The sequence below is a fragment of the Epinephelus lanceolatus genome, chromosome 17 (genome assembly GCF_041903045.1).
Source record: "Epinephelus lanceolatus isolate andai-2023 chromosome 17, ASM4190304v1, whole genome shotgun sequence".
Lineage (NCBI taxonomy): Eukaryota > Metazoa > Chordata > Actinopteri > Perciformes > Serranidae > Epinephelus > Epinephelus lanceolatus.
Window position 1 is genome coordinate 5,629,880 of NC_135750.1, and position 20,642 is coordinate 5,650,521.

Consider the following 20,642-nt stretch of genomic DNA (forward strand, 5'->3'; position numbering starts at 1 on the left):
TTTTTATTTTGTACCAACACAGAATATAATGTTTTTTTTGTATTTTTCACTTTATTTTTTTCCAACACAGAACATTAATTTCAACTTTAGAATTACAACAAATAGAACTAGATGTGCTTTCTGGCCACCAGATGGCGCTATTTTCACCATCTTTAGAAATTGGAATTGCTGCTGAGGCTGTCAGACGATAGACTTTATTTATTATTTTATCCACTTTGCTTCAACCGATCACCACCAAAATTTTATCATCTATTCCTTGTCCCATTATCCACCTTTCCTGAAAATTTCATCAAAATCTGTTCATGACTTTTTGACTTGAGCAGCAGAGTGTTTTGCCTGCCTGATATTTTGGACTTGCAGATTTCATTGATTTGATGTTCAAGAGGTTGTTACCGGGAGCGAAATTATACGCAGAGGTCTCTTCCTCCCCAGAAACAAATGGACCTGGTGATTTAAACCAGTAAAAATGCTGAATAAAACAGTTTCATGTTACAAATCAGTGTTTTTCTGTTGCTCACATTGCAGAGGGGCTGCTAATTATGGTGGCCAGTGTTTGGATTGTTTGCTCTGGGCTAGTGTAGAAACATGGTGGTGAACATGGTGATCTCCATAAATGAAGCCCTGCTGCCTATGTAGATTTAAGTAGCTCATTCTTAGGCAACAAAAACACAATCATTCTTATCTTCGGGTGACTGTAAACTAAAGAAAACATACTTATTATATTTTGTTTCTGCCAATATTTCCCCATAAATCCTCCACACTTAACCTTTAAAGGTTTGTGTCTGTGTTTTAGTTGTTAAAAATGCATCCATCCTGACTTATAAAGCATACAGAGATTCTCTGAATGATGTGCACTTTAAAGAAACTGAAGCTGAAGTTGAAGTTGAGAACTCACCAATCAGACCCGAGTATGAGAGGAGGCAGTCTGCGTAGTTCTCCTTCAGACAGCCTGACAGCGAGCGAGGCTCCGGCTGGCAGTTGACAAAGAAGTCAGCCAGTCGTGACCTGCAACACACACACACACACACATCCCAAAATATTTCAGAGCCAAACATGATTATAGCTCCAATAGATTTTATATGAGAAGTTCAGATGGCCAATGTGACTGGAATGTGCAGCAAAATGCCCGGTCCAAATGAGCATACGCCGACAGTCATTTCTCTCAATGCAATTAGCCTTCTTAATGTCGGCCTTCAGTGGAGTAAGATGACCCTCTTACGTATGCTGCGGCTGCTTTATATCCTGGAATGAATGAGGCCAAAGGCAATTCTCCACCAAGTCTGTTCTGTTTCATTTACTGCCTTCACAAATGTTTGTTTACACTTTTGCCACAGGTGCAGCAGCACGTGAAATTGAAATGGAGTTTGGATTCCCGAGGAATTCACCATTTGAAGTGAGATTGAGTGTGATATAGGAGCACTTTGACACAAAACAAAACCTCCTAATGTCACTTCTGGACTGTAATAACTTTATGGAAAAGGGATATGTTGCTTCAGTCCTTTCAGCAATGTTAACACCGTACTGAGAATATTTATTCTTAGGATGAGAGTGGGATCATGAAAGGTCAGATGAGCACAGGTTGTAAACCGACCTCTAGTTTAGTTCATATTATCTAAATCATGTATTTGGTAGTAAAACCAAGTGCACTTGAAATGTCCTGGAGGCTATGATTCCTCACTACACACTAAAAAAAGAACAGAGAGCAAATTTTGAACCAAGGAGTCGGTCCAAAACCTAATGTATGTTCTCAGACAAATATCAACATTTTAAAATGCATTATTAAATATTTATAACCCGTGGGATTATCTGACAGCTTGTTCCTGCACTGTTGGTTGCTACGACCCCAGATCTCAGCAATGAAGTGGGTCAGCAAAACTTTATTATGACCAATAGGAATAAATAGGACTTCACTTCAAACACCAGAACAATCAAAGAAAACTCTTAAATTAATTAAAATAATTGTTAAATTAATTAATTAAACATTAAACAATATTAAAAAATATCTCTAAAAAAAAAAATCTACATTGACACTCAGTGTTTTTTTTCTTTATATGGAAACCCTGAAAGGCAATGTGAAAAAAAAATTGCGAGCAATGTTGGCTAAAAAGTTCATCTTATAAGTGATTGATATTACCTCCTAAGTATAAGATAGAGATAGTATAAAACATTAGATTTGATCTCATACAAAGAAGATAATATCTCCTAAATACAAGATAATATCTCATATGTAGGAGATATTATCTTCTACGTAGGCAGTAATAACTCCACCATAGGAGACAAGATGTCAGCTATGAAATGGGTAAGCAAAATGGGAGGTGACAGTAGGTAAGACTTTAGGAGATACTATCACATGCAAACAAGGTAATATTTCCCACGTCGCCTACATAGGCAAAAACATCGATATGTTGAGCAAATGTGAGGCAATAGCAGGGGTGGGGAAATTTGATTTTTAGATGCATCGAGATTCTGTCTTGAGCGATGCGAGCATCGATTTGGAAAACTCATAATTGATTTTAATTTTATTTTTATATTTATTCTTCATATTACCGCAACTCCTCGACCATTCGCACTATCGACGTAATTCCAACGGATTCTGAGAGCTGAGAAGCGGAGTGACATCATTACCTGTGAAGGAGGGGAGGGAAGTGAGCACAGCAGGAGGAGAGTGACAGCTGACGAGGAGAGTGCAAGTCGGAGTGATTTAGCGGTGTTGTAGTGGAGTTTTGGTGAGTTTTAGTGGAGTTTGGGTGGCGTTTTCTTTGTAAATAATATTTAGTGTTGTAATAGTATTTGCTGAGAGCTTTTGAGTTTTTTTTATGTCGTGTTTTTTGCCCTGTTTTCACCATAGTTCGTAGTTTTGCCATAGTTCTGTTTTTATAGTTCATAGATAGTTATAGTCAGTTATAGTTTTGTAAATACTGGAGGAGAAATGTCGAGGAGGTCGATGAGGGACGGGAGAGTCCCGTTGAGATTTGTGGATGAGGAGGATGGACCGGAGGAGACTGATGGAGTGTAGTCATCTCAACCACAGTAAGTAATACAGTTTGTATGCACTGGATATGTATTCCCAGCTTTAGTACAATAATGTTTTTCAATATCTAGTGTAAATTTTCTTATGGGCTCGTTTTAGAATCGAGAATCGTTTTATAATCGAAATCATTGCCAGCGTAATCGGAATTAAATCGAATCGTGACGTGCCGAGAGATTCCCACCCCTAGGCAATAGTAAGCAATTGTTAAGGATAATATCTCGTGCAAAGGAAATAATATCTCCTACATTCAAGATAATATCTCATACAGTATGTAGGAGATATAGGAACTATTATCTATAAGGTAGATGTCAGATGATGTAAGATGTCAGGAATGAAGTGGGTGAGCAAAATATAAGGAGATATCTCCTAAAAGGAAACAATAGCTCCTACAGATAAGATACTAGCTCATCTTTAGGAGCTATTATCTTCTACATAGATTATATTTTTTTCCTCTGTAGCAGATAAGATATCAGCAATGCAAAGGGTGAGCAAAATGGGTGGAGATAGTAAGCAAAATGTTGGAAGATAATATCTCCTACATAGGCAATAATATCTCCTCTGCAGGAGACAGCGTGAGGAGATATCGCACTTGGTTTTGGCCAACACTGCCTGCAAAAAAATTTGCCTTGCCCCTCAGGGCTTTCAAAGTCCCTCACCAAAACCACTGGTGTTTAAAACCTCACCAAAAAAAACACGTGAAATTTTCAGTTTGCAATCCAAAAATAAAGTTTGTGAAGGAGTGTCTTTCTGTGCAAACATGCAACCAGGGAATAGTCATAAGCATGTACCAAAACAAACACACACTCACACATATATGCACTCACAGTGTGATCCGTCTAATCACACCAATCTGGTGCAGAGCAGAGCGGAGCAGATCGGTGCGTAGTGAGAGTTGTCAGCAGCAGCTAGTATACCAACACCTGACATCTGGTGAGGGAGCTTGTGGAAATGCATGGCTTTAATCTATCTGTGCTAACTGACAAATGAACTGGGAGGAAGCTGTGCTGCAGCGAGACCTGTTGTTCAGCCCTGAGCGTATGTCTGACTTATAGACAGCAGCGTGGAGAGAAAAAAAGACAGAGACGGAGGGATGGATAGAAACTTGCGGTATAAATTTACAGTTGTCATGCTGCTTGCTGTTAAGTAGATACAGAGGGAGGGAGGGAGACCTGAGGCCACCGTCCAAATGGAGCTCATTTATGAAGCCTAATGCTTCCATTTAATCCCAGAGAGCCACAAGACTGCTGGCTGTGGGCTCCAGAGACTCTATGAACACACACACACATGCACACACACTCCAATAAGGGTGATGTCAGATGTCCATCATTGAATTGCTCTTTTATGTGTGTGTGTGTGTGTGTGTGTGTGTGTGTGTGTGTGTATGTCAGCGTGAATCTGAGACTTGCAGGCAGTGAAGACAGTGTAATTCTGCTGGTGCTGATGGCTATACTGACTATACAGTGTAAGGAGGTGTCTGAGGGGCATGTCCCTGCCTGTGAGTAGTTGTTAATCACATTGTGGGACCCTCCCCATGTGGGCATGCCACACTCCTTCCCACAGGGTACTCTATTAAGATGATGAAGACAGATGACAGACTACACTGTGGCAAAAGCTAACCCAAGTAAAGCTGCATTTTTTGTCTGAACTCTGCGCTATGATGCAGAACTAATGATGGTCTGAACCACAGACTGTATATAAAGATGGATGATGTGTGTCCACTTCCTCTTGCTTTACAAAAATGAAGCCAAAATTTCCCGGATCAGGTGCTGCTATGTTTCACTGGTGACATCATTGGGAGCCAGAGTCCGTGCAGTAGTGATCGGAAAGCGGAGCCACAGTATTAAGGTCCAGCCTGACTCAGTCGTGATTCAATTACAGCTTTCAAACATGATGTCAGATCCCATTTTTATACCATGAAATGATTAATTAAACTAAACACCTAAACAAACATCACTGTGATAAGAACTTCTTAAAATGACAGGAACATTTTTTGGGAAGTTATTTGACGTGTACGTAGACTTTTTAGTTTGGCCCATGTTTCATTTGCTAACATGGCAACACATTCTCACTCTGACCTTGTCACATATCGATGTTTGGCCATAGACTTTCCACTTCGAGATATGACGTCTCTTTCAAAACAAAAGCACTACGTTGGTACGACATCGCATATTGGTGTTTTTTTTTCCTTCAACAACAAAAGCACCAAACAAAAGAACAGAGGTTGGTTTTGCAATCTTACGGGAAGCGAACACGGGCCTCCTGGGTGAAAGTTGGTGGTTGTTGGTCCCATCCACCACCACTCCCGCCCACCCTCTCTCCCTACTAAGACTTATGCCGCCTTAACTTTCATTGTTGTCCCACCATGTTTCCCCCTGACGCTGCCAGGCACCATAAAACAATACTGACGAACAGCTGCATATCAAGCCAACGTGAAAGGACAGCTTTCTTCATCTGTGTCTGACGCTGGAAGTCACCAACCAAGCACCGGTTTTCAACGACTTCAGAGTGAGACCAGGTAAAACATGAAGGTGGCAGAGTTTATGACCTGGTACAAGTTAGATGATAGCTTTTTGGGAGCTGTAATTTAATGTCCATCTTTATATACAGTCCATGGTCTAAACATTACCTTTAGTATATCCCCAATGGCACATATTCAACATTATGGTATGGTCCTCACTCCCAACTCTTCAAATAACCCTGCTTTGTTAGTGATATCTCTGTCAGACACCGACACACAGAGGCACCTTTTATGGCGATATGATATGCACCAGACGCATCACTTTTAGCGGCAGCCGGAAACAACCCGACTCAAATACCAGCGCTTTGTCAGTGGACGCTGGCATCAGACACCGAACTACACAGCCACTCTTCTTGGCGATATGATACACACCAGGTGGCGGCTGTTTTAATGCCAGCATCTACCGTAGTATAAAGAGTGGGTGGAAGTGGAGGTGGATGTGTCCAACAAACTCCGGACTTTCACCCGTGAGCCTGCTGTTTGTTTACCGTGTGATAATCAAGCCAAATCATTTTGTTTTTGTTGCCTAAACCCAAGGAAATAAACCTAAAAACAAACTCTTTTACCTATGTTGTAAGTTTACTTTAGAAAGGGACTGTATGCACATAATGAGCAGAAACTGTACAGTTCCAGGGAGGCTCACCTAGAGCTTCATATATAGACATGTAGGTCCACTGACAAAGCGGCTGTGTCCTACAGACCTGGGGGTTAAGGTGTCAATCATAAACCTTGGCGTCCCCTATTTGCATCTGGTTGGGGACCTTGTTGTAGGTCTTTTCCTCATCTCTCTGACCCTTTAATTGTTGTCTAATAAATGCAGAACAATGCACATAAAGAATACATTTTGAAGGTGTTGTTTCCTACCTGCAGATGTAGTTGGTCTTGCAGGAGGCCTGTAGTTCAAGACAGTTGGGTTTCTGTTTTTCTTCGTACGAGCAGACGGGGACGATGGTCTGACGCCTGCGTTCAGAACATGCTGTCTGGTCGCTAAGCGGGCATGAGCAGTACAGCATGCCATAGCTGTGCTTCGGAGGAACCTGCGTGGCACAAGAAACACAACTTTAACTCCTTTTAATTCTTATTTTGGACAGTTTTTTTGTTTTACTTTCTTTCTCTTGGATGTTCTGTTGATGAGATCTCAAGGTGTGTTGATGTTCTTTTCTTTGTTGACTGTCCACAGTTGCTCTCATGCTCATGCTTACCACCTATTTTCTTTGTTTATTTCAAACAAACTGATCCTGATAGACGAGCATCCTGCCTCTGTTGGAAATTCAAAACTCATCACTTCATGTGAGCTGGAGGATTTTTCAAGCTCAAAGTTCTGTCAACCTCTTGGTTTAATCTTGTAAAACAAACCATCAAATACTGAGGTAAAGGCATGCATTATAGATTACAGCTGCAAGTGGAAATGGCCAAGTGGTTACTGCAAATGTAAACTTTTTTGGAATGAAACAATAGGGAGAATTTTATAAATAACTATGCAAAAGATGTCAAAATTGTCTCCATTGTCTATTTAACATGGCTTCAGTGGAATAACAGCATCAATAAATTCTGGTATTAGAGTGAAATGATGCTGTAACAACACAGTCGCGCTACAACAGAAGGATGTCATCATAGTTTTATCTCCAACACAAAGAAAACTTGATGCTTAAGGCTGTTCACACAAACTTCTCTGATGAGTGGAAAAAAAGAAAACAAAATTATACACACTAAGATTAAAAATGTCACGCAATCTTTGTAGTTTTCGATTTATTCATGTTGTCGCTGACTTGAAGCAATCCCAGTTAAGTTATTCCAAAGGGACATCATGGGAGCTGGGTTGTAATTACAATGTTTCACATCATTTTTTACAATATGGCACAGACAGCAAAAACATCTTTTGTGTTTGATGACTGAATCGATGTCAAAGCTTGGCGCTGGAAAAGCAAACCCTGAACAAAAGGGCCCACATGATTATTTATTGTGATTTTGACAACCCGTCTAACTTATCCACTTCAAAATCATTCTTCCTTTTGAAGCAGGTCCTTTGTGGTGGACATTCAGCTTTTATCAGATATCAGTCGTTTGGAAAACCTCCAGTATGTGTGTGCTTTAGTGTTTTTTTTTTTTTTCTGTCTGTCTTTTTTTTTGATAAGCTCGTGTCAGAAGTGCCTTGCCTTGTCAAAGAACTGCCGCAGGGCCTTGTGGCACTTCCTCTTGTTGCAGACTTCAGCAGTGGAGACGCGGCTGGTGCAGGGGCTGATATAGGCAGAGCGGTACTTCTTGCACGTGTCATTCAGGTTGCAGGCCTTGGCAGCATTCAGACAGTTATTCTCTCTGGCCACTGCAGGCTCACCTGAAGATGAAGAGAGGGGAAGAAGAGCAGGGACAAGATAGAGGGAAGAGAAGGGAAGGGAAGAAGAAAGAGAGAACAAAGGGTAAGATTTAAGTAGATGTCACCAAGAATGTATTGGCTGCTTATTTATCAAAAACAAACATCAGTGAATGAAAGTGACGACAACAGGACAGCTACGCCCGACAAAGTTTTTCATGGTGAATTATACAAGAGCACAACTGACAAAAATGCTGCTTCTTGCCATGTTAAAAGACTCATACAGCATCGCTAGAGAAGATTCACAGTTTCTTGGATCCACACCAAAAACTAACCACGAAAACAGCAGTTTCACGAAAAAATGTCCCCTTACTTTGTTCTTAAGTAAGTAAGTCCTTTAAGTATGGAACATCCAGGGAAAACTAGAATTACTGCATGCTGTTGTATGCCTCTGTTACAGTTTATATCCATGTCTGTGAGAACATGAATGCTTCACACACATCTTCTCCCCTGTCCTTTACAATCAGCTCAGTTTTAAGGTGGACGCCCAAGATTAGAGTCATCAGTTCGGTATCTGACCAAATGTCTCCCCTTCTGTTCCTGAGTTATGATGTTGAGTAATCGCCAGAAAAGTGTTTTTGCAGAACATTATGATGTCACAGTGAAGCTGACTTTTGAACTTTTGGATATAAAATGTCATCACTTCATCATTTTATCTTATTATTGAGTGAAATAGTGAAATTCTGTCACAATTAGAGGATGAATTATTGGCCAAAAACATGTTTTGTGAGGTCACAGTGACCTTTGACTTCGGAATTCTGACCAGTTCATTGTTAAGTCTCAGTGGACGTCTGTGCTAAATTTGAAGAAATTCCCTGAAGGCATTCTTAAGATATCGCATTCAGAGGAACTGGACGGACGGATGGAAAGACAACCCCAAAAACACTGGCCCCGGCCATCGCCGCCGTGGAGGCATAAAAAGTTGACCTTTGAGAAGAATTGTTTGGCAAACCAATCTTGTGCTCCTTGGGCCCAACTTTCCACCACATTAAACTAAAATCTGTTTACAACAGCCTGACACATTGGTCCAACTGCGGCCTGGTCAACCTGCTAAGGGAACTTTTCTCAGAAATAGCCCCACGTGAGCAAAACATAAACTAAACTCGGGTTAAGATTATAAAGTTTGACACATGGCCGTTGATAAAAAGCCCAGTCGCCACAAGGAAATGTTGGCATTGTACATTACTGCAAACCATTTGTACACTGATGCATTTATCAAATCAACTTTTCTAAAGCAACACAGTACATGAGCTTTGTCTTCAAGAGGTGGAGGGAATGTTGGATGGTGTGACACATTGGCGACACCAGCAAAGCTGCAGACAACTGTTCAAGAGCAACAACAAAAAACAGGTTGTTTTTCTTGCTGAGAAATCGCTGCATATCCAGCAGGGACTCTGCCATAAAAAACAGGTATTCAGAGCCAAAACAAACCACAACCAATTGTGCTTAATCATAAAGAAAAGTTTCAACATATCCGCAATTGGTGTTGGGTATAATGTTACCTTTTCCAGTAACGGGTAGTGTAACTAATTACTAATAAAATTTGATTAATAATATTACAGTCATCCCAAAACCAAACAACTCGCTGCGATGTTACTTTTGTTATCACATCATGACTGACTTGATTACAACATCACTTCAGCGGAATAATTTTCGCAGTCGTTGCTATGCATAGACACGTCACAAAGCAGCAAGCTGGTTTGGAAGATGGAAATATTCCCATTACTTTGATTTTGTCCAGAGGAAAGTTGACAAGAACACTGTTGCTGCAGGTAGTCCGACGGAAACTCTTTCCACTGCAAAAAACACGCCCTCAAACCTCCAGTCTGAAACACCACAGCTACTACGATAGACAGCACAACAACGTGAAGCTCCAGGAAATACACCCCACCAAAGGTGAGCCTTCCTCGGCTGAAGAGGTTGGCTGTAAACAACCAAAACTGGATTTTAATCGTTGAAAGCTGCAGCTACAAAGAAGTAATGAAGCTTGTGGTTGGATATGTGGTGGATGAAATGTTGCTCCATAAGTGACTCTCCATAATAACCATCACAGGCTACAGAGAAGCCTCACACGGGGTTTAAAGCCTGCAACTTCGCACCAGTCATTTAGAACTAAAGAAGCTTCTTGGGTGAGAGGTGAAACGTCTCTAAGAAACACAAGCAAGTCCAGTTGGCTACGATACAGCACTTACGATTACCATGACCTGGATGACTGTGAATCTTCATCGACAAGGTAAAAGAGAAGCTATCTTTGCAGAAATGTACAGAAATGCAATTGGGCTGTCATAAAACCATAAAACTAGCCACTAACAGAACCTGCTTCAGTCGGTATTGTACTTTAGAGGCACTTTATTCTCTGACACAGCTGCAATTAAACTAATTACTTGCGGCCAATTACTGACAATGAACCTGAGGCTTTAAGGTTTGGGTCACTGAGGCAGCTGCCTGCTTTGCTTAGCTGATGATCCAGCCTCGGGGAAACCCTCGCCAAAGATACTTGTTTGTTGTATGTTTGTGTCAACAAAATGATTCATCAAAATCATATCAGTTCCACTCTCAAATATCAGTGTCTATATCAGCCTCAAAAATCCCGTCAGGTAACACGCAGCAGACGCAGAATACCCCCACAGATCATATCATCTCAAAACAAAGCAGCTCAGCTCTGTGACTGGGCCGCGGCGCCTCCACGAAATAAAGAGACGGAGCCGGAGAGACAGCAGCATAATGATGTTTTCTCCAAACTACTAGATATCCCCACAGCACATTTTTTAGTCTGTACCTGTGTGTCGGCTGATATGAATGTTTGTTTTTACGTCTATTCTGTGTGTGTGTGTATGTGTGTGTGTGTTTGTGCAAACTACAAGCACACAACCCCATTAACAGTCTCACTTCCTGCTTGGCCTGAATCTAACAGCGGCCCTCGTCCACACGGCCCTGCTGGCTAACCAGACGTGTATTTATGTGTGTACACAGAGAGTGTGTGTGTGTGTGTGTGTGTGTAGAGATCTTATAGTCATCAAAGTCTCCAGTGCCGTGCCTTGCTCATCTATCAGCCTTCACTAATTGCCAGTGTTCTCCTTGATCCGCTATCAATTAACATTTTCATAGACGTCTCCCCCCTCCTGCTTATTTGGGTGAAAATGGAGCAAAAACAGCATTTTTTTTTTCCTCTAACGAGCACCAATTAAAAGAGAGGAAGGCCGGTGTGACAAACGTACAGAGGCGGGGTGTGTGTGTTTGTTTTGTGGGGCAGTGGCAGGAGCTGTATAAGCATAAGCAAGTCGATGAACCGAGCGGCTGACAGTGTGTTGTGATGGCAAATGGTGCTAATAAGATTCAACACATCAAGAGGAGGGAGGAGAGGAAAAGAGGAAGGGAGGTTAAAAGGGACAGTGAGACATGATGGGGGTGTGAGCTGATGGTCCAGTGATGTATTAATTGGCAAAAGAGAGGATGCTGTTTATTCTACGAGAGACGAGGACATCCTGGAGATGAATGCTTTCAAAAACATTCGCCATCTTGAGGAGAGACACTGCTGGCTCACTTATTGCCAATATATCCCATTACTCCCTCAGCTGTCCTCACTAGCCATGTTTCCATCAGCCTGTTTAGATGCACATCTAGAAGTATTGCATCGGAAAATTACGATGGAAACGCCAAAATTTCGAATTAAAATCTCCTGATTCGCACAAACTAAAATACGCTCGCTTTAGCCGGGTTTTGGTTGATTCGAAAAAATGCTGATTCGCAAAATGGGGGATGGACGGCAAAATTCTAAAATCAGCCTTGATCCCCACAGCTGGACTGCCTCGCTGTGAGGAGAGTGGGCAGCAGGTCGACTTTGACCAGCGCTCCCCCCTAGCATCCAACTTGATCTCACTCTGAAGTCGTTGAAAACCAGCGCTTAGTCCTTTCACGTTGGCATGATATGTGGCTAGTCGCTGTTATTGTTTAACAGTGGCGTGAGCAGGAAATGTAGCGGGACAACAACTAAAGTTAAAGGGATAGTTCAACATTTTGGCAAATTCACCTATTGCCGTAATCCCTATAGTCATGTGAGTAGGTACATCACCTTTAATTGTCAGTGCCTGCTGTTCTGAGATCGGTGGGGCAGAGCTGCCCGCTGAAATGTATTTGATTAGTTTTGAGGGAGAGAGGGAGCTGTACCTTTCACCTCCATTTCAGCTCCATTTGCCAAAATGTCGAACTATCCCTTTAAGGGGGCAGAAGTCCAAGTGGGGCGGGTGGCAGTTATTGACGTTTGCTCATGGACTTTCCATGTCGACATATGACGTGCAAGGTACACACCCAGTGTGTTGGTTGTTGACGTTCCGGGACACCATGTCAACTTCAGCCTGTTACATGCATTGTCTGTTTTCAAAATACACTTCTGTTTTCACAGGAAATGTACAGTTTGCATACAGTCTCTTTCAAAATAAAGGCACTACATCAGCACAACAGCGCAAATTGGTGTTTTTTCCATTCAACAAATGCATGTTGTTGGGTTTAGTAAAAAAGAACAGGGTTTGGCTTTGGGTTCAAACAGGAAGTGAACTCCCGGGCGAACATCGGAGGTTGTTGGACCCATCCACCCTCCTGCCTGCACTACTCAGACTTCAGCTGCCTCAACTTCCGTTGCCGTCCTGCCGCGTTTCCCCCTCATGCTCCTGGGCACCATTAAACAATAATGGCGACATATCATGCTGACATATAAGGATGACTTTCTCTTGTCTGACGCCAGTAGTTACTGCCCAAGCACCATCTTGTTGACGACTTTGGAGTGAGACCAGGTTTTGTTGACAGTGCTTAAACAGCAACTTTCGCTGCAGGATTCTCAGCCAATGACTCAGGCTTTCATCATCTGAAGGAACGTGCATTAATATCTCCATTTGTAGAACAGCCAATAGGAATGCTCTCTCTCTGAACTGACCTGTGATTGGCTAAAATCTCCCACAGGCTAGGTTTTCTAAAGCCTGAAAAGAGAGCCATGAGGAGGTGTAGCAGACTAGTTTCTTTCAGTCCACTTGAATCACAATATGCTCAAAGTTTATAATATATTTTTTGCCCATTGACGCCAAAATAACTTTACCTACCCAGCGTTAAACTATGAAGTTAAGTCACAGAACTGTGGTTATTGAAACATATATTGGTGATATTCTGTTCTTTTATATTCGTGCATTTAATCCTGATTGGTTATTTGAGAGCATTTGATCATCTTTGTCGAGTTGATGAGAGGTTATTATAGCGTGCAGAGGCAGGAAAGAAAACCCTGTCACGGTTTTTGTTCTTGAAAGTTTAGTTGTTGCGGACTCGCTGCTCTGCATTGTGATTCGTGGACGGAAGCCTGCATGTGTAATGAAGCCACTTGTTGAGCAGCCTGCATATTCATTTACAGATTTTACACGGCACTTCATTCATACTGCTTCGACATATTTTCTCACAACTGTTTTGTAATCTGCCGTTTTCCCTTAAGTAGCATCAGTAACTACAGTGGTATCGTAGCGTTGAGGTTTGAAGACGATGTGTTTCTGTTTCTCTGCGTCCCACCACTCAACCCCCCAAATCTTTCTCGTTCCTCCATCACTTCAAAACCCCCTCAGACACCTCCACTCCCGCTGCATCTCTCCAGCCCTCACATCCGCCTTCAATTTCCTCCTTCCCTCCGTCTGTCTCTTCTCTCTGGATCAGTGCGCTCTGGGATCACACACATGAACTTCATACATTTTTTTTTCTCTTTCAGCTGCTTCAGATCGACTCACTGACTCTCATCTGTTAACCCTGCAGTGGTCCCCGGGGCAGCTGAGCGAGGTTTGTGTTTTCGGGTGTTTATGTTTGTCTCTCTCAGTATCATTTGCCTCGTTTGAAAGGATTGATCAGTAGAGCATCTATGTTTTATGTTGGCGGGCACAAGACCCCTCCTGGGTTATGAAGCCTGGGAGACTCACCCTGAACCTGTTAGATCCAGGAACTCAAGTTTACCCTCTTTAACTGGGGGACATTTTTAAAATGTGTCCAAAATGTATTAAGAAAACAGACTGTTTCTTTAATTTCCTTCACTCAGCACAGATCTTTGTCTCTCTTTTGAGAATATTCTGGTCAAAATGAAAAAGCAACTTCATTAACCCTTAAAAGTCTGCAACAGAAATGTTCCACAAGTGCCTACATTGATATTTCTGCTCATTGTGATGTAATTCTCAAATGTGTCACATCCCTAAAATTGGTACAACCTCTGCTGAAAAGTTATGAAAGTCAATAAACAATAATAAGTTGAAATTGTGTCATAAAAAATAAAATAAAAATCTGACCTTTTTTCATCAGATTTTACACAGGGCGTCTACAGATATAACCAAGATAAATTTAAGACTTTTCAAGACCATTTAATACCACCTTATATGAAATTTAAGACCAAACTTGTAATGGAAAACAAAATCTCATGGCTGTCATAAATGTTATTTATTATTGCATTATTTTTTTGGTCTGTTCAATGACTGTAAACAGTTATTGGGTCTGTTAGGCTGGAGACATTTTCACTGTAATGTGACCGGAAATATTTAAGACCCACCAAATCTGAATTCAACATTTTTTAAGACATTTTAAGACTTTTTAAGGCCTTATATTAAGAAAACTTACGACATTTAAGACTTCTTAAAGCCTTAGAAAATGTAAGACATTTAAGACCTTATATTAAGAAAACGTAAGACATTTAAGACTTTTTAAGGCTTACATTAAGAAAACTTAAGACATTTAAGACTTTTTAAGGCCTTATATAAAAGAAAACATGACATTTTAAGGCCTTATATTAAGAAAACGTAAGACATCTAAGACTTTTTAAGGCCTTATATTAAGAAAACTTAAGACATTTAAGAATTTTTAAGGCCTTATGTAAAGAAAATGTAAGATATTTAAGGCCTTATATTAAGAAAACAAGACATTTAAGACTTTTTAAAGCCTTATATCATGAAAACGTAAGACATTTAAGACTTTTTAAGGCTTATATTAACACAACTTAAGGCATTTTAGGACTTTTTAAGACCTTATATTAAGAAAACGTAAGACATTTAAGACTTTTTAAGGCTTATATTAACACAACTTAAGGCATTTTAGGACTTTTTAAGACCTTATATTAAAACGTAAGACACTTAAGACTTTTTAAGGTGTACATTAAGAAAACTTAAGACATTTAAGACTTTTTAAGGCCTTATATAAAAGAAAACATGACATTTTAAGGCCTTATATTAAGAAAACGTAAGACATCTAAGACTTTTTAAGGCCTTATATTAAGAAAACTTAAGGCATTTTAGGATTTTTTAAGACCTTATATTAAGACTTTAAGACTTTATACTATATATATATAATTTCAAGACTTTTTTAGGACCTGTAGACACCTTGTTAAAAAAATAATCACAGAAAACATACTTATCCAAAATATTTTTAAATGTAGAAACAAATATAAAATATTTCCTATCACACTCCAGAAGTTATTTCAATTCTGTGAATTATTTAGTTTTTAAGATATGCTTATTTTATGAGCAGAGTGCACAGGTGTTGTGGTGGATTCATCATTCACTCCTCTGATGCCACGGTGCATTTTTGCTCCACACATAACGTAGCACAGTGACGTCATTACGAGTGCACAACAAAAAGAACAACTGCTTTAGCTCTCATGGTTCTTTCAGTAGATCTATTCAAACAGAATCATACAAACGACGACCTCAAGCAACCGCCGGCAGGAGGTCTACTTTTAAAGGGTTAAGCAGACATCATTCATGAAGGAAGAAGAGCAAAAATGGAGGAAGGATAAAAGAAAGGAGTGAAACTTAAAAGGCACCAAGCCAACACTCGAGCTTGTGATGTAAGATTAAAACATATCAAGAGTCCTGAAGACCCTTTTAGGTCAAAGCCGCTCAGCATTTTAAACAATCATGCCTGATTAAATAAAGGCTTTTAATGTACTTTTCTATCCGTCTGAGTGCCTGAAGAGCTTTTTCTCCTCCGACACTGTTTTGTTTTTCATCTTCAAGAGCACCAAAACGAGTCCTGGACTTCCTGTACAGAATGTGAAGCTGATTGACCACTTGGCCTCCACATTTAGTTTTGCTCTGATATATTCTCTGTTGTCTGAGACATTCTGCTTCACTCAACAGCATGAGCCTTTCCTCCACCTGTCTGGGTGTAGTATGTATATGTATTCGGAGATGAACTCCCATAAATATATATTTGGGGATTAACTTCTCCCATAAAAGAGCTCTACAGGACAACACTGATAACAATGTAACTGTCACCGTCTCCTAAATAATAATGATGTTGTATATTTTATATGAGCAGACTCCCTCGGTCGCCTTTCAGTCTTTGCGTGACAGACAAACAGCCAGAGTGCCATGACTTTAGCCTCCACCCCGAGGACACGTTAGTATCTTCGCAAACTGTCAGTAGCTGTGTGTGTGTGTGTGTGTGTGTGTGTTGGGCTCCATCACAGCATGAAACATGGGCGAAATTCGGGCGGAGTTTTGACACTTTTTAAAGATTAATGTTAACTGTCTTTCTTGCAAAAATCTGAGTGTATTCTCTTGTGTGTGTGCTGCTTTAGCTATTTATTTTCTCCAGCAACAGGATGGGAGTCCTGACACACAGACACACACACACACACACACACACACACACACACTGAAACATGCATACAGTATATTGTCTATACCCTCCTGTGCCCCTAGTGTCAGCAAATACATCTGCTGAACTCCCCTTGCACTCCTGGCAGATGGTATTGTCTCTCAAACACACACACACACACACACACACACACGCGTACACACACTGCGTTCTCTGACAGGGCCCACACAGGGTTGGGGCCGGGGCCATCTGGAGGCCTGGTAGGGGGGAACGAGGCCCCCCCAGTGGCTTATGTTTCCGATTCAGCCTCAAATTGATTATCATGTCGCCTGTTTCCTCCAGCCCCGCTGCCCCCCCTCACCCGCCACCCCCACCTAATTTCAATTACCATGGGACGCCACGGGGTCGAATCGTGACCTCACCCACCTCCGTACCCCGCTACACCACTCCTTGAGTTCCTCCCCTCGTCTTTTCCTCCCTCTCCTTCGCAGACTCCTCCGGACTTCCTCTCATGATCCCCCCCTTTTCTGTTTGTGTCTCTTTCATGTCTTCATGCTGTTCTGGGTGTACTCCAATCATTACCTCCCTTCCTCTTTCTCCATCATCATTAACCATCTCTAAACTTCTCTCTTGTGGCTTCCATCTCTCTTGTTTCTTCCTGTGTCTCTCCTCCCCTCTGCCATCTGTCCTTTACTTTATTCTTTGAAGCAAAGTGAAGTCACTTAATGGCCCTCCGTGGCCTTTCCATGCCTCTGCAAAACTCCCATCAGCTCCCATGTGTGTCTGGATTCATAGAGACGATGTTTGACGTGTACTTTTGCTTAGGTTTGTCCGATTTTAGTTTTTTGGAGTCCTGTTTGTCCACCTATCCAAATTATGTCGAGTTCAATGATCATTTTTCTTAGTTTACACCAATAACGACCAATGGAAGGTCATCAATTTGGGAATATGAATATCCCAACCCAATCTGCAGGAAAAATATTGGTATTGTAAATTTCTGCAAACCAAAGATAAGTTACATTTTTGCTTACTTATGTTATGATGCTGGAATTTCCCTGCTGGAAATGCAGCCATGTCTTGGTTAAAAACATCCCCACTGAATAATGACAAGCTGGGGCTAAAACACTGCAGGTTCTGTTGTTTGTTGGTCTCACTTTCACAGGCGTCTCACCTAGGTGTCATGCCATCCAAATCCTGATGACAAAGTCAGCTCATATATTCTGCCAGTTTAGAAATGTTATTATAATACCTATAAAATGTACAAATGTAGCTTAGTCATGGTTTTGCAGATTTGTACAATGACAACATTTTCTCCTGCTGACTGGGCTGAATATTCAGATTAAATGCTTGGCAATCCAGCCCCTATCTTTCCTAAACTGGATCAAAGAAGTGTTATCTTTAATTCCGCTAGAAAAACTGCCGAAGCAAGTCCCGTCATAAACAGAGACACCTGGCCTCCCTTTATAGAATTCACTTTTATTTTATCTTTTTCATAAATGCATTTGTAAATCTCCTCCCTCCGACTTAACAACCCTTCTGACTCTATATATCTGGTCTGGAAATGGGTGCTCGTTATTTATGTCGACTTCTCAGTGAGCATGTTTTTTTTAATCACTTGCCTGAAGTTAATATACACATCTATCTGTCTGAATTTAAATATGCGTGGGTGTGTGCGTATCTTTATATGTGTTGTCTGCTTTACATGCCTGTATATGTGCATATACATGTCTGTAAGTATGTTTATATGCAACACATTCTCACTCCCCTCATCCAGATATGACATGCAAGGTACCCTGGGTGTGTTGGCTGTTGATGTTCTGGGACACCGTGTCAACTTCAGCCTGTTACACTTCTGTTTTAACAGGAAATGTACGAAAATTGACGTTTTCTTTTCCTTCAACAACACACACACACACACACACGGCTGGGTTCAGGAATAAAGAACAGGGTTTGGCTTCACAATCATACAGGACACTGAACACCGGCCTCCCAGGTGAAAGTTGGTCTTTGTTGGACCCATCTACCACCCCTCCCACCTGCCCTTCTGGGACTTTCACCGCCTTAACTTTCATTGTTGTCCCACGGCATTTCTCCTTGATGCCACCAGGCACCATTATCATGCCGATGTGAGAGGACAGCTTTTTTTGTTGGTGTCTGACGCCGGAAGTCATTGACCATGGGCCGGTTTTCGTCAACTTCTGAGTGAGACCGGGTTTTTATATGTGTATACTTAACTTTATATAAGCAAAGTTAAAAAAAATAAAATAAATCTAAACCATTGTTGACTGGATGCATCAAAGTGGACCAAAGAGTTGGTCCAGTAAGGTTATGAACAGATAGATGCACTGCAGAAAGGTCAGGAAGTCACAGAGATCATGAGGTTCGTCCTCTGGGAACCATAAATATCCAACATGTCCATGTCAGTCCCAATAAAACCTACTGTATATTTTTACTGTCCCCGTGTTGTTGTCATTGACGTGACCGTGATATTATCCTTGCCATGAGCCTTGCTATTGTTACAGTACGCAACTGTCCTTGTTATAGCTATTTTAAATATGTCATACGACTGTGCCAGCAGTTTGTCATTGTCATCTTTACACCCGTCAAACGGAACACATTACTGCTCTTCATCCGAGCCAGTCGAGGGTCAGCCAGGGGGGAAACTGGGAGCACTTGACAGGTGCGTTTGTTTCCACTACCCGCAGCTCTGCAGTGGAAACAGGAGTGGCTGCATGCTGTGCCACGGGGCCACCCACTATAATTCACAGCCTCTTTGTTTGCTAAGTACAATAAATGTGCAGGGATTTGTCCTGGTGGCGCGGCAGCAGGGGATTACAGAACAAACATGCTGACACCCAGGGGCAACTAGACATCATATTAAGTGGAAGGAGACACACTGCATAAATTGAGCTATTAAATGGCTATAAATTAACATTCAGCATTCAGGCATGGTATGTGCTACCAGGCTGAGCTCTCAAACTGAAGCTACAGTATGCAGAAGATATGGTCAGTGCTGAAACTGTCACAGCCCATTCTCTTTGTCTGTTGATAAAAATATACATTAGTCCATCAAGTAGGACCTCAAGCAGAGATTGTGTGGTTTCATCTTCTGACCTATAAGAATTAGCATCTTGAAATTGTAGAGAACTGGATACAGCATTGGAGGCAGGGCCCCATTCATTCCTATAAAAATTGCTTGGTGACGCATGAAGCCAAAAAAGCTTGATTTCTGTGGATTTCTGTGGTATGAAATTACCCGGATCTTCCACATTGCCGGCCTAACATCCAACTTCCAGTTCAGCCCCCGGCTATCTTGAATGTGGATAATAATTATTTAATCGTGCTGCTTTTCTAGACTTAAGAAATGTTGTCACACCAAATCCATGATATCCCAACAATGAAAAGTGACATTTTATGGAGTTATGATGCTCAAAAAAGTTTTCTACTGATTTGCAGACGTCTCTTTCTGAATGTAGGCCTATGGGATAATAGTCTCTTACACAGACGCTGATGACGTCAGCACGCTGGCTGACTCTGTCGTCTGTGGACATTCCCAAATTCCAAATCCGTGTACTTCTGTACTTCCTCGACCAATGGCTGATTAGCTTTGCCTGACAGCCGCCTACACCAGAATTGCTGTTCCCCAAATCCGAACAAACCCAACAAATATCCACATATTTCTTCGGTGTAGTAGCCTGAGCCATGACTGACTACATTATGAATCTACATCACGGTACTACGCACTGGTAACCTGCTTTCTGTGTTTCTGGTACGTCTCTGTTACATGTAACACACGTGCCGTACCTATGGCAACGCCGTCACGTGGTCTGGATATCCCCGCCCATTTATGTTACAAAAAGAAAGACAAATGTCCCCAGACTCCCATTCCGAAGTAAGGGAGGCTGGTCATGTGATAACTGCTTTCGGGGCCTGCGGGCGTCACATGATGGACCCAGAGGTTGTAATTCCACATCTGGCCACTATGTAAATTGGCACCAGAGCCTGACACTTTATAAAAAAAGTCCACTTGAATTCTCAGAAGTTGGGATCGGCATGTTACTAGTTGAAACCCTAAATTTTTTTTTATAAAAATATTATTAAAATACCAAATCTAT

General features: G+C 41.4%; 1 protein-coding gene across 2 annotated transcripts in view; it reads right to left on the minus strand.

The window, feature by feature from the left end:
* The window catches only part of gfra1a (gdnf family receptor alpha 1a), a 178,610-nt gene that overhangs the window by 47,834 nt on the left and 110,134 nt on the right, over positions 1-20,642 (minus strand). For both annotated transcript variants that reach the window (XM_033645586.2, XM_033645595.2), the window contains 3 exons: positions 7,706-7,884; positions 6,414-6,586; positions 896-1,005 (listed from right to left, as the gene is read on the minus strand). In XM_033645586.2, the coding sequence (XP_033501477.1) occupies positions 896-1,005; positions 6,414-6,586; positions 7,706-7,884 (462 nt within the window). The remainder of the gene's footprint in view (positions 1-895; positions 1,006-6,413; positions 6,587-7,705; positions 7,885-20,642) is intronic.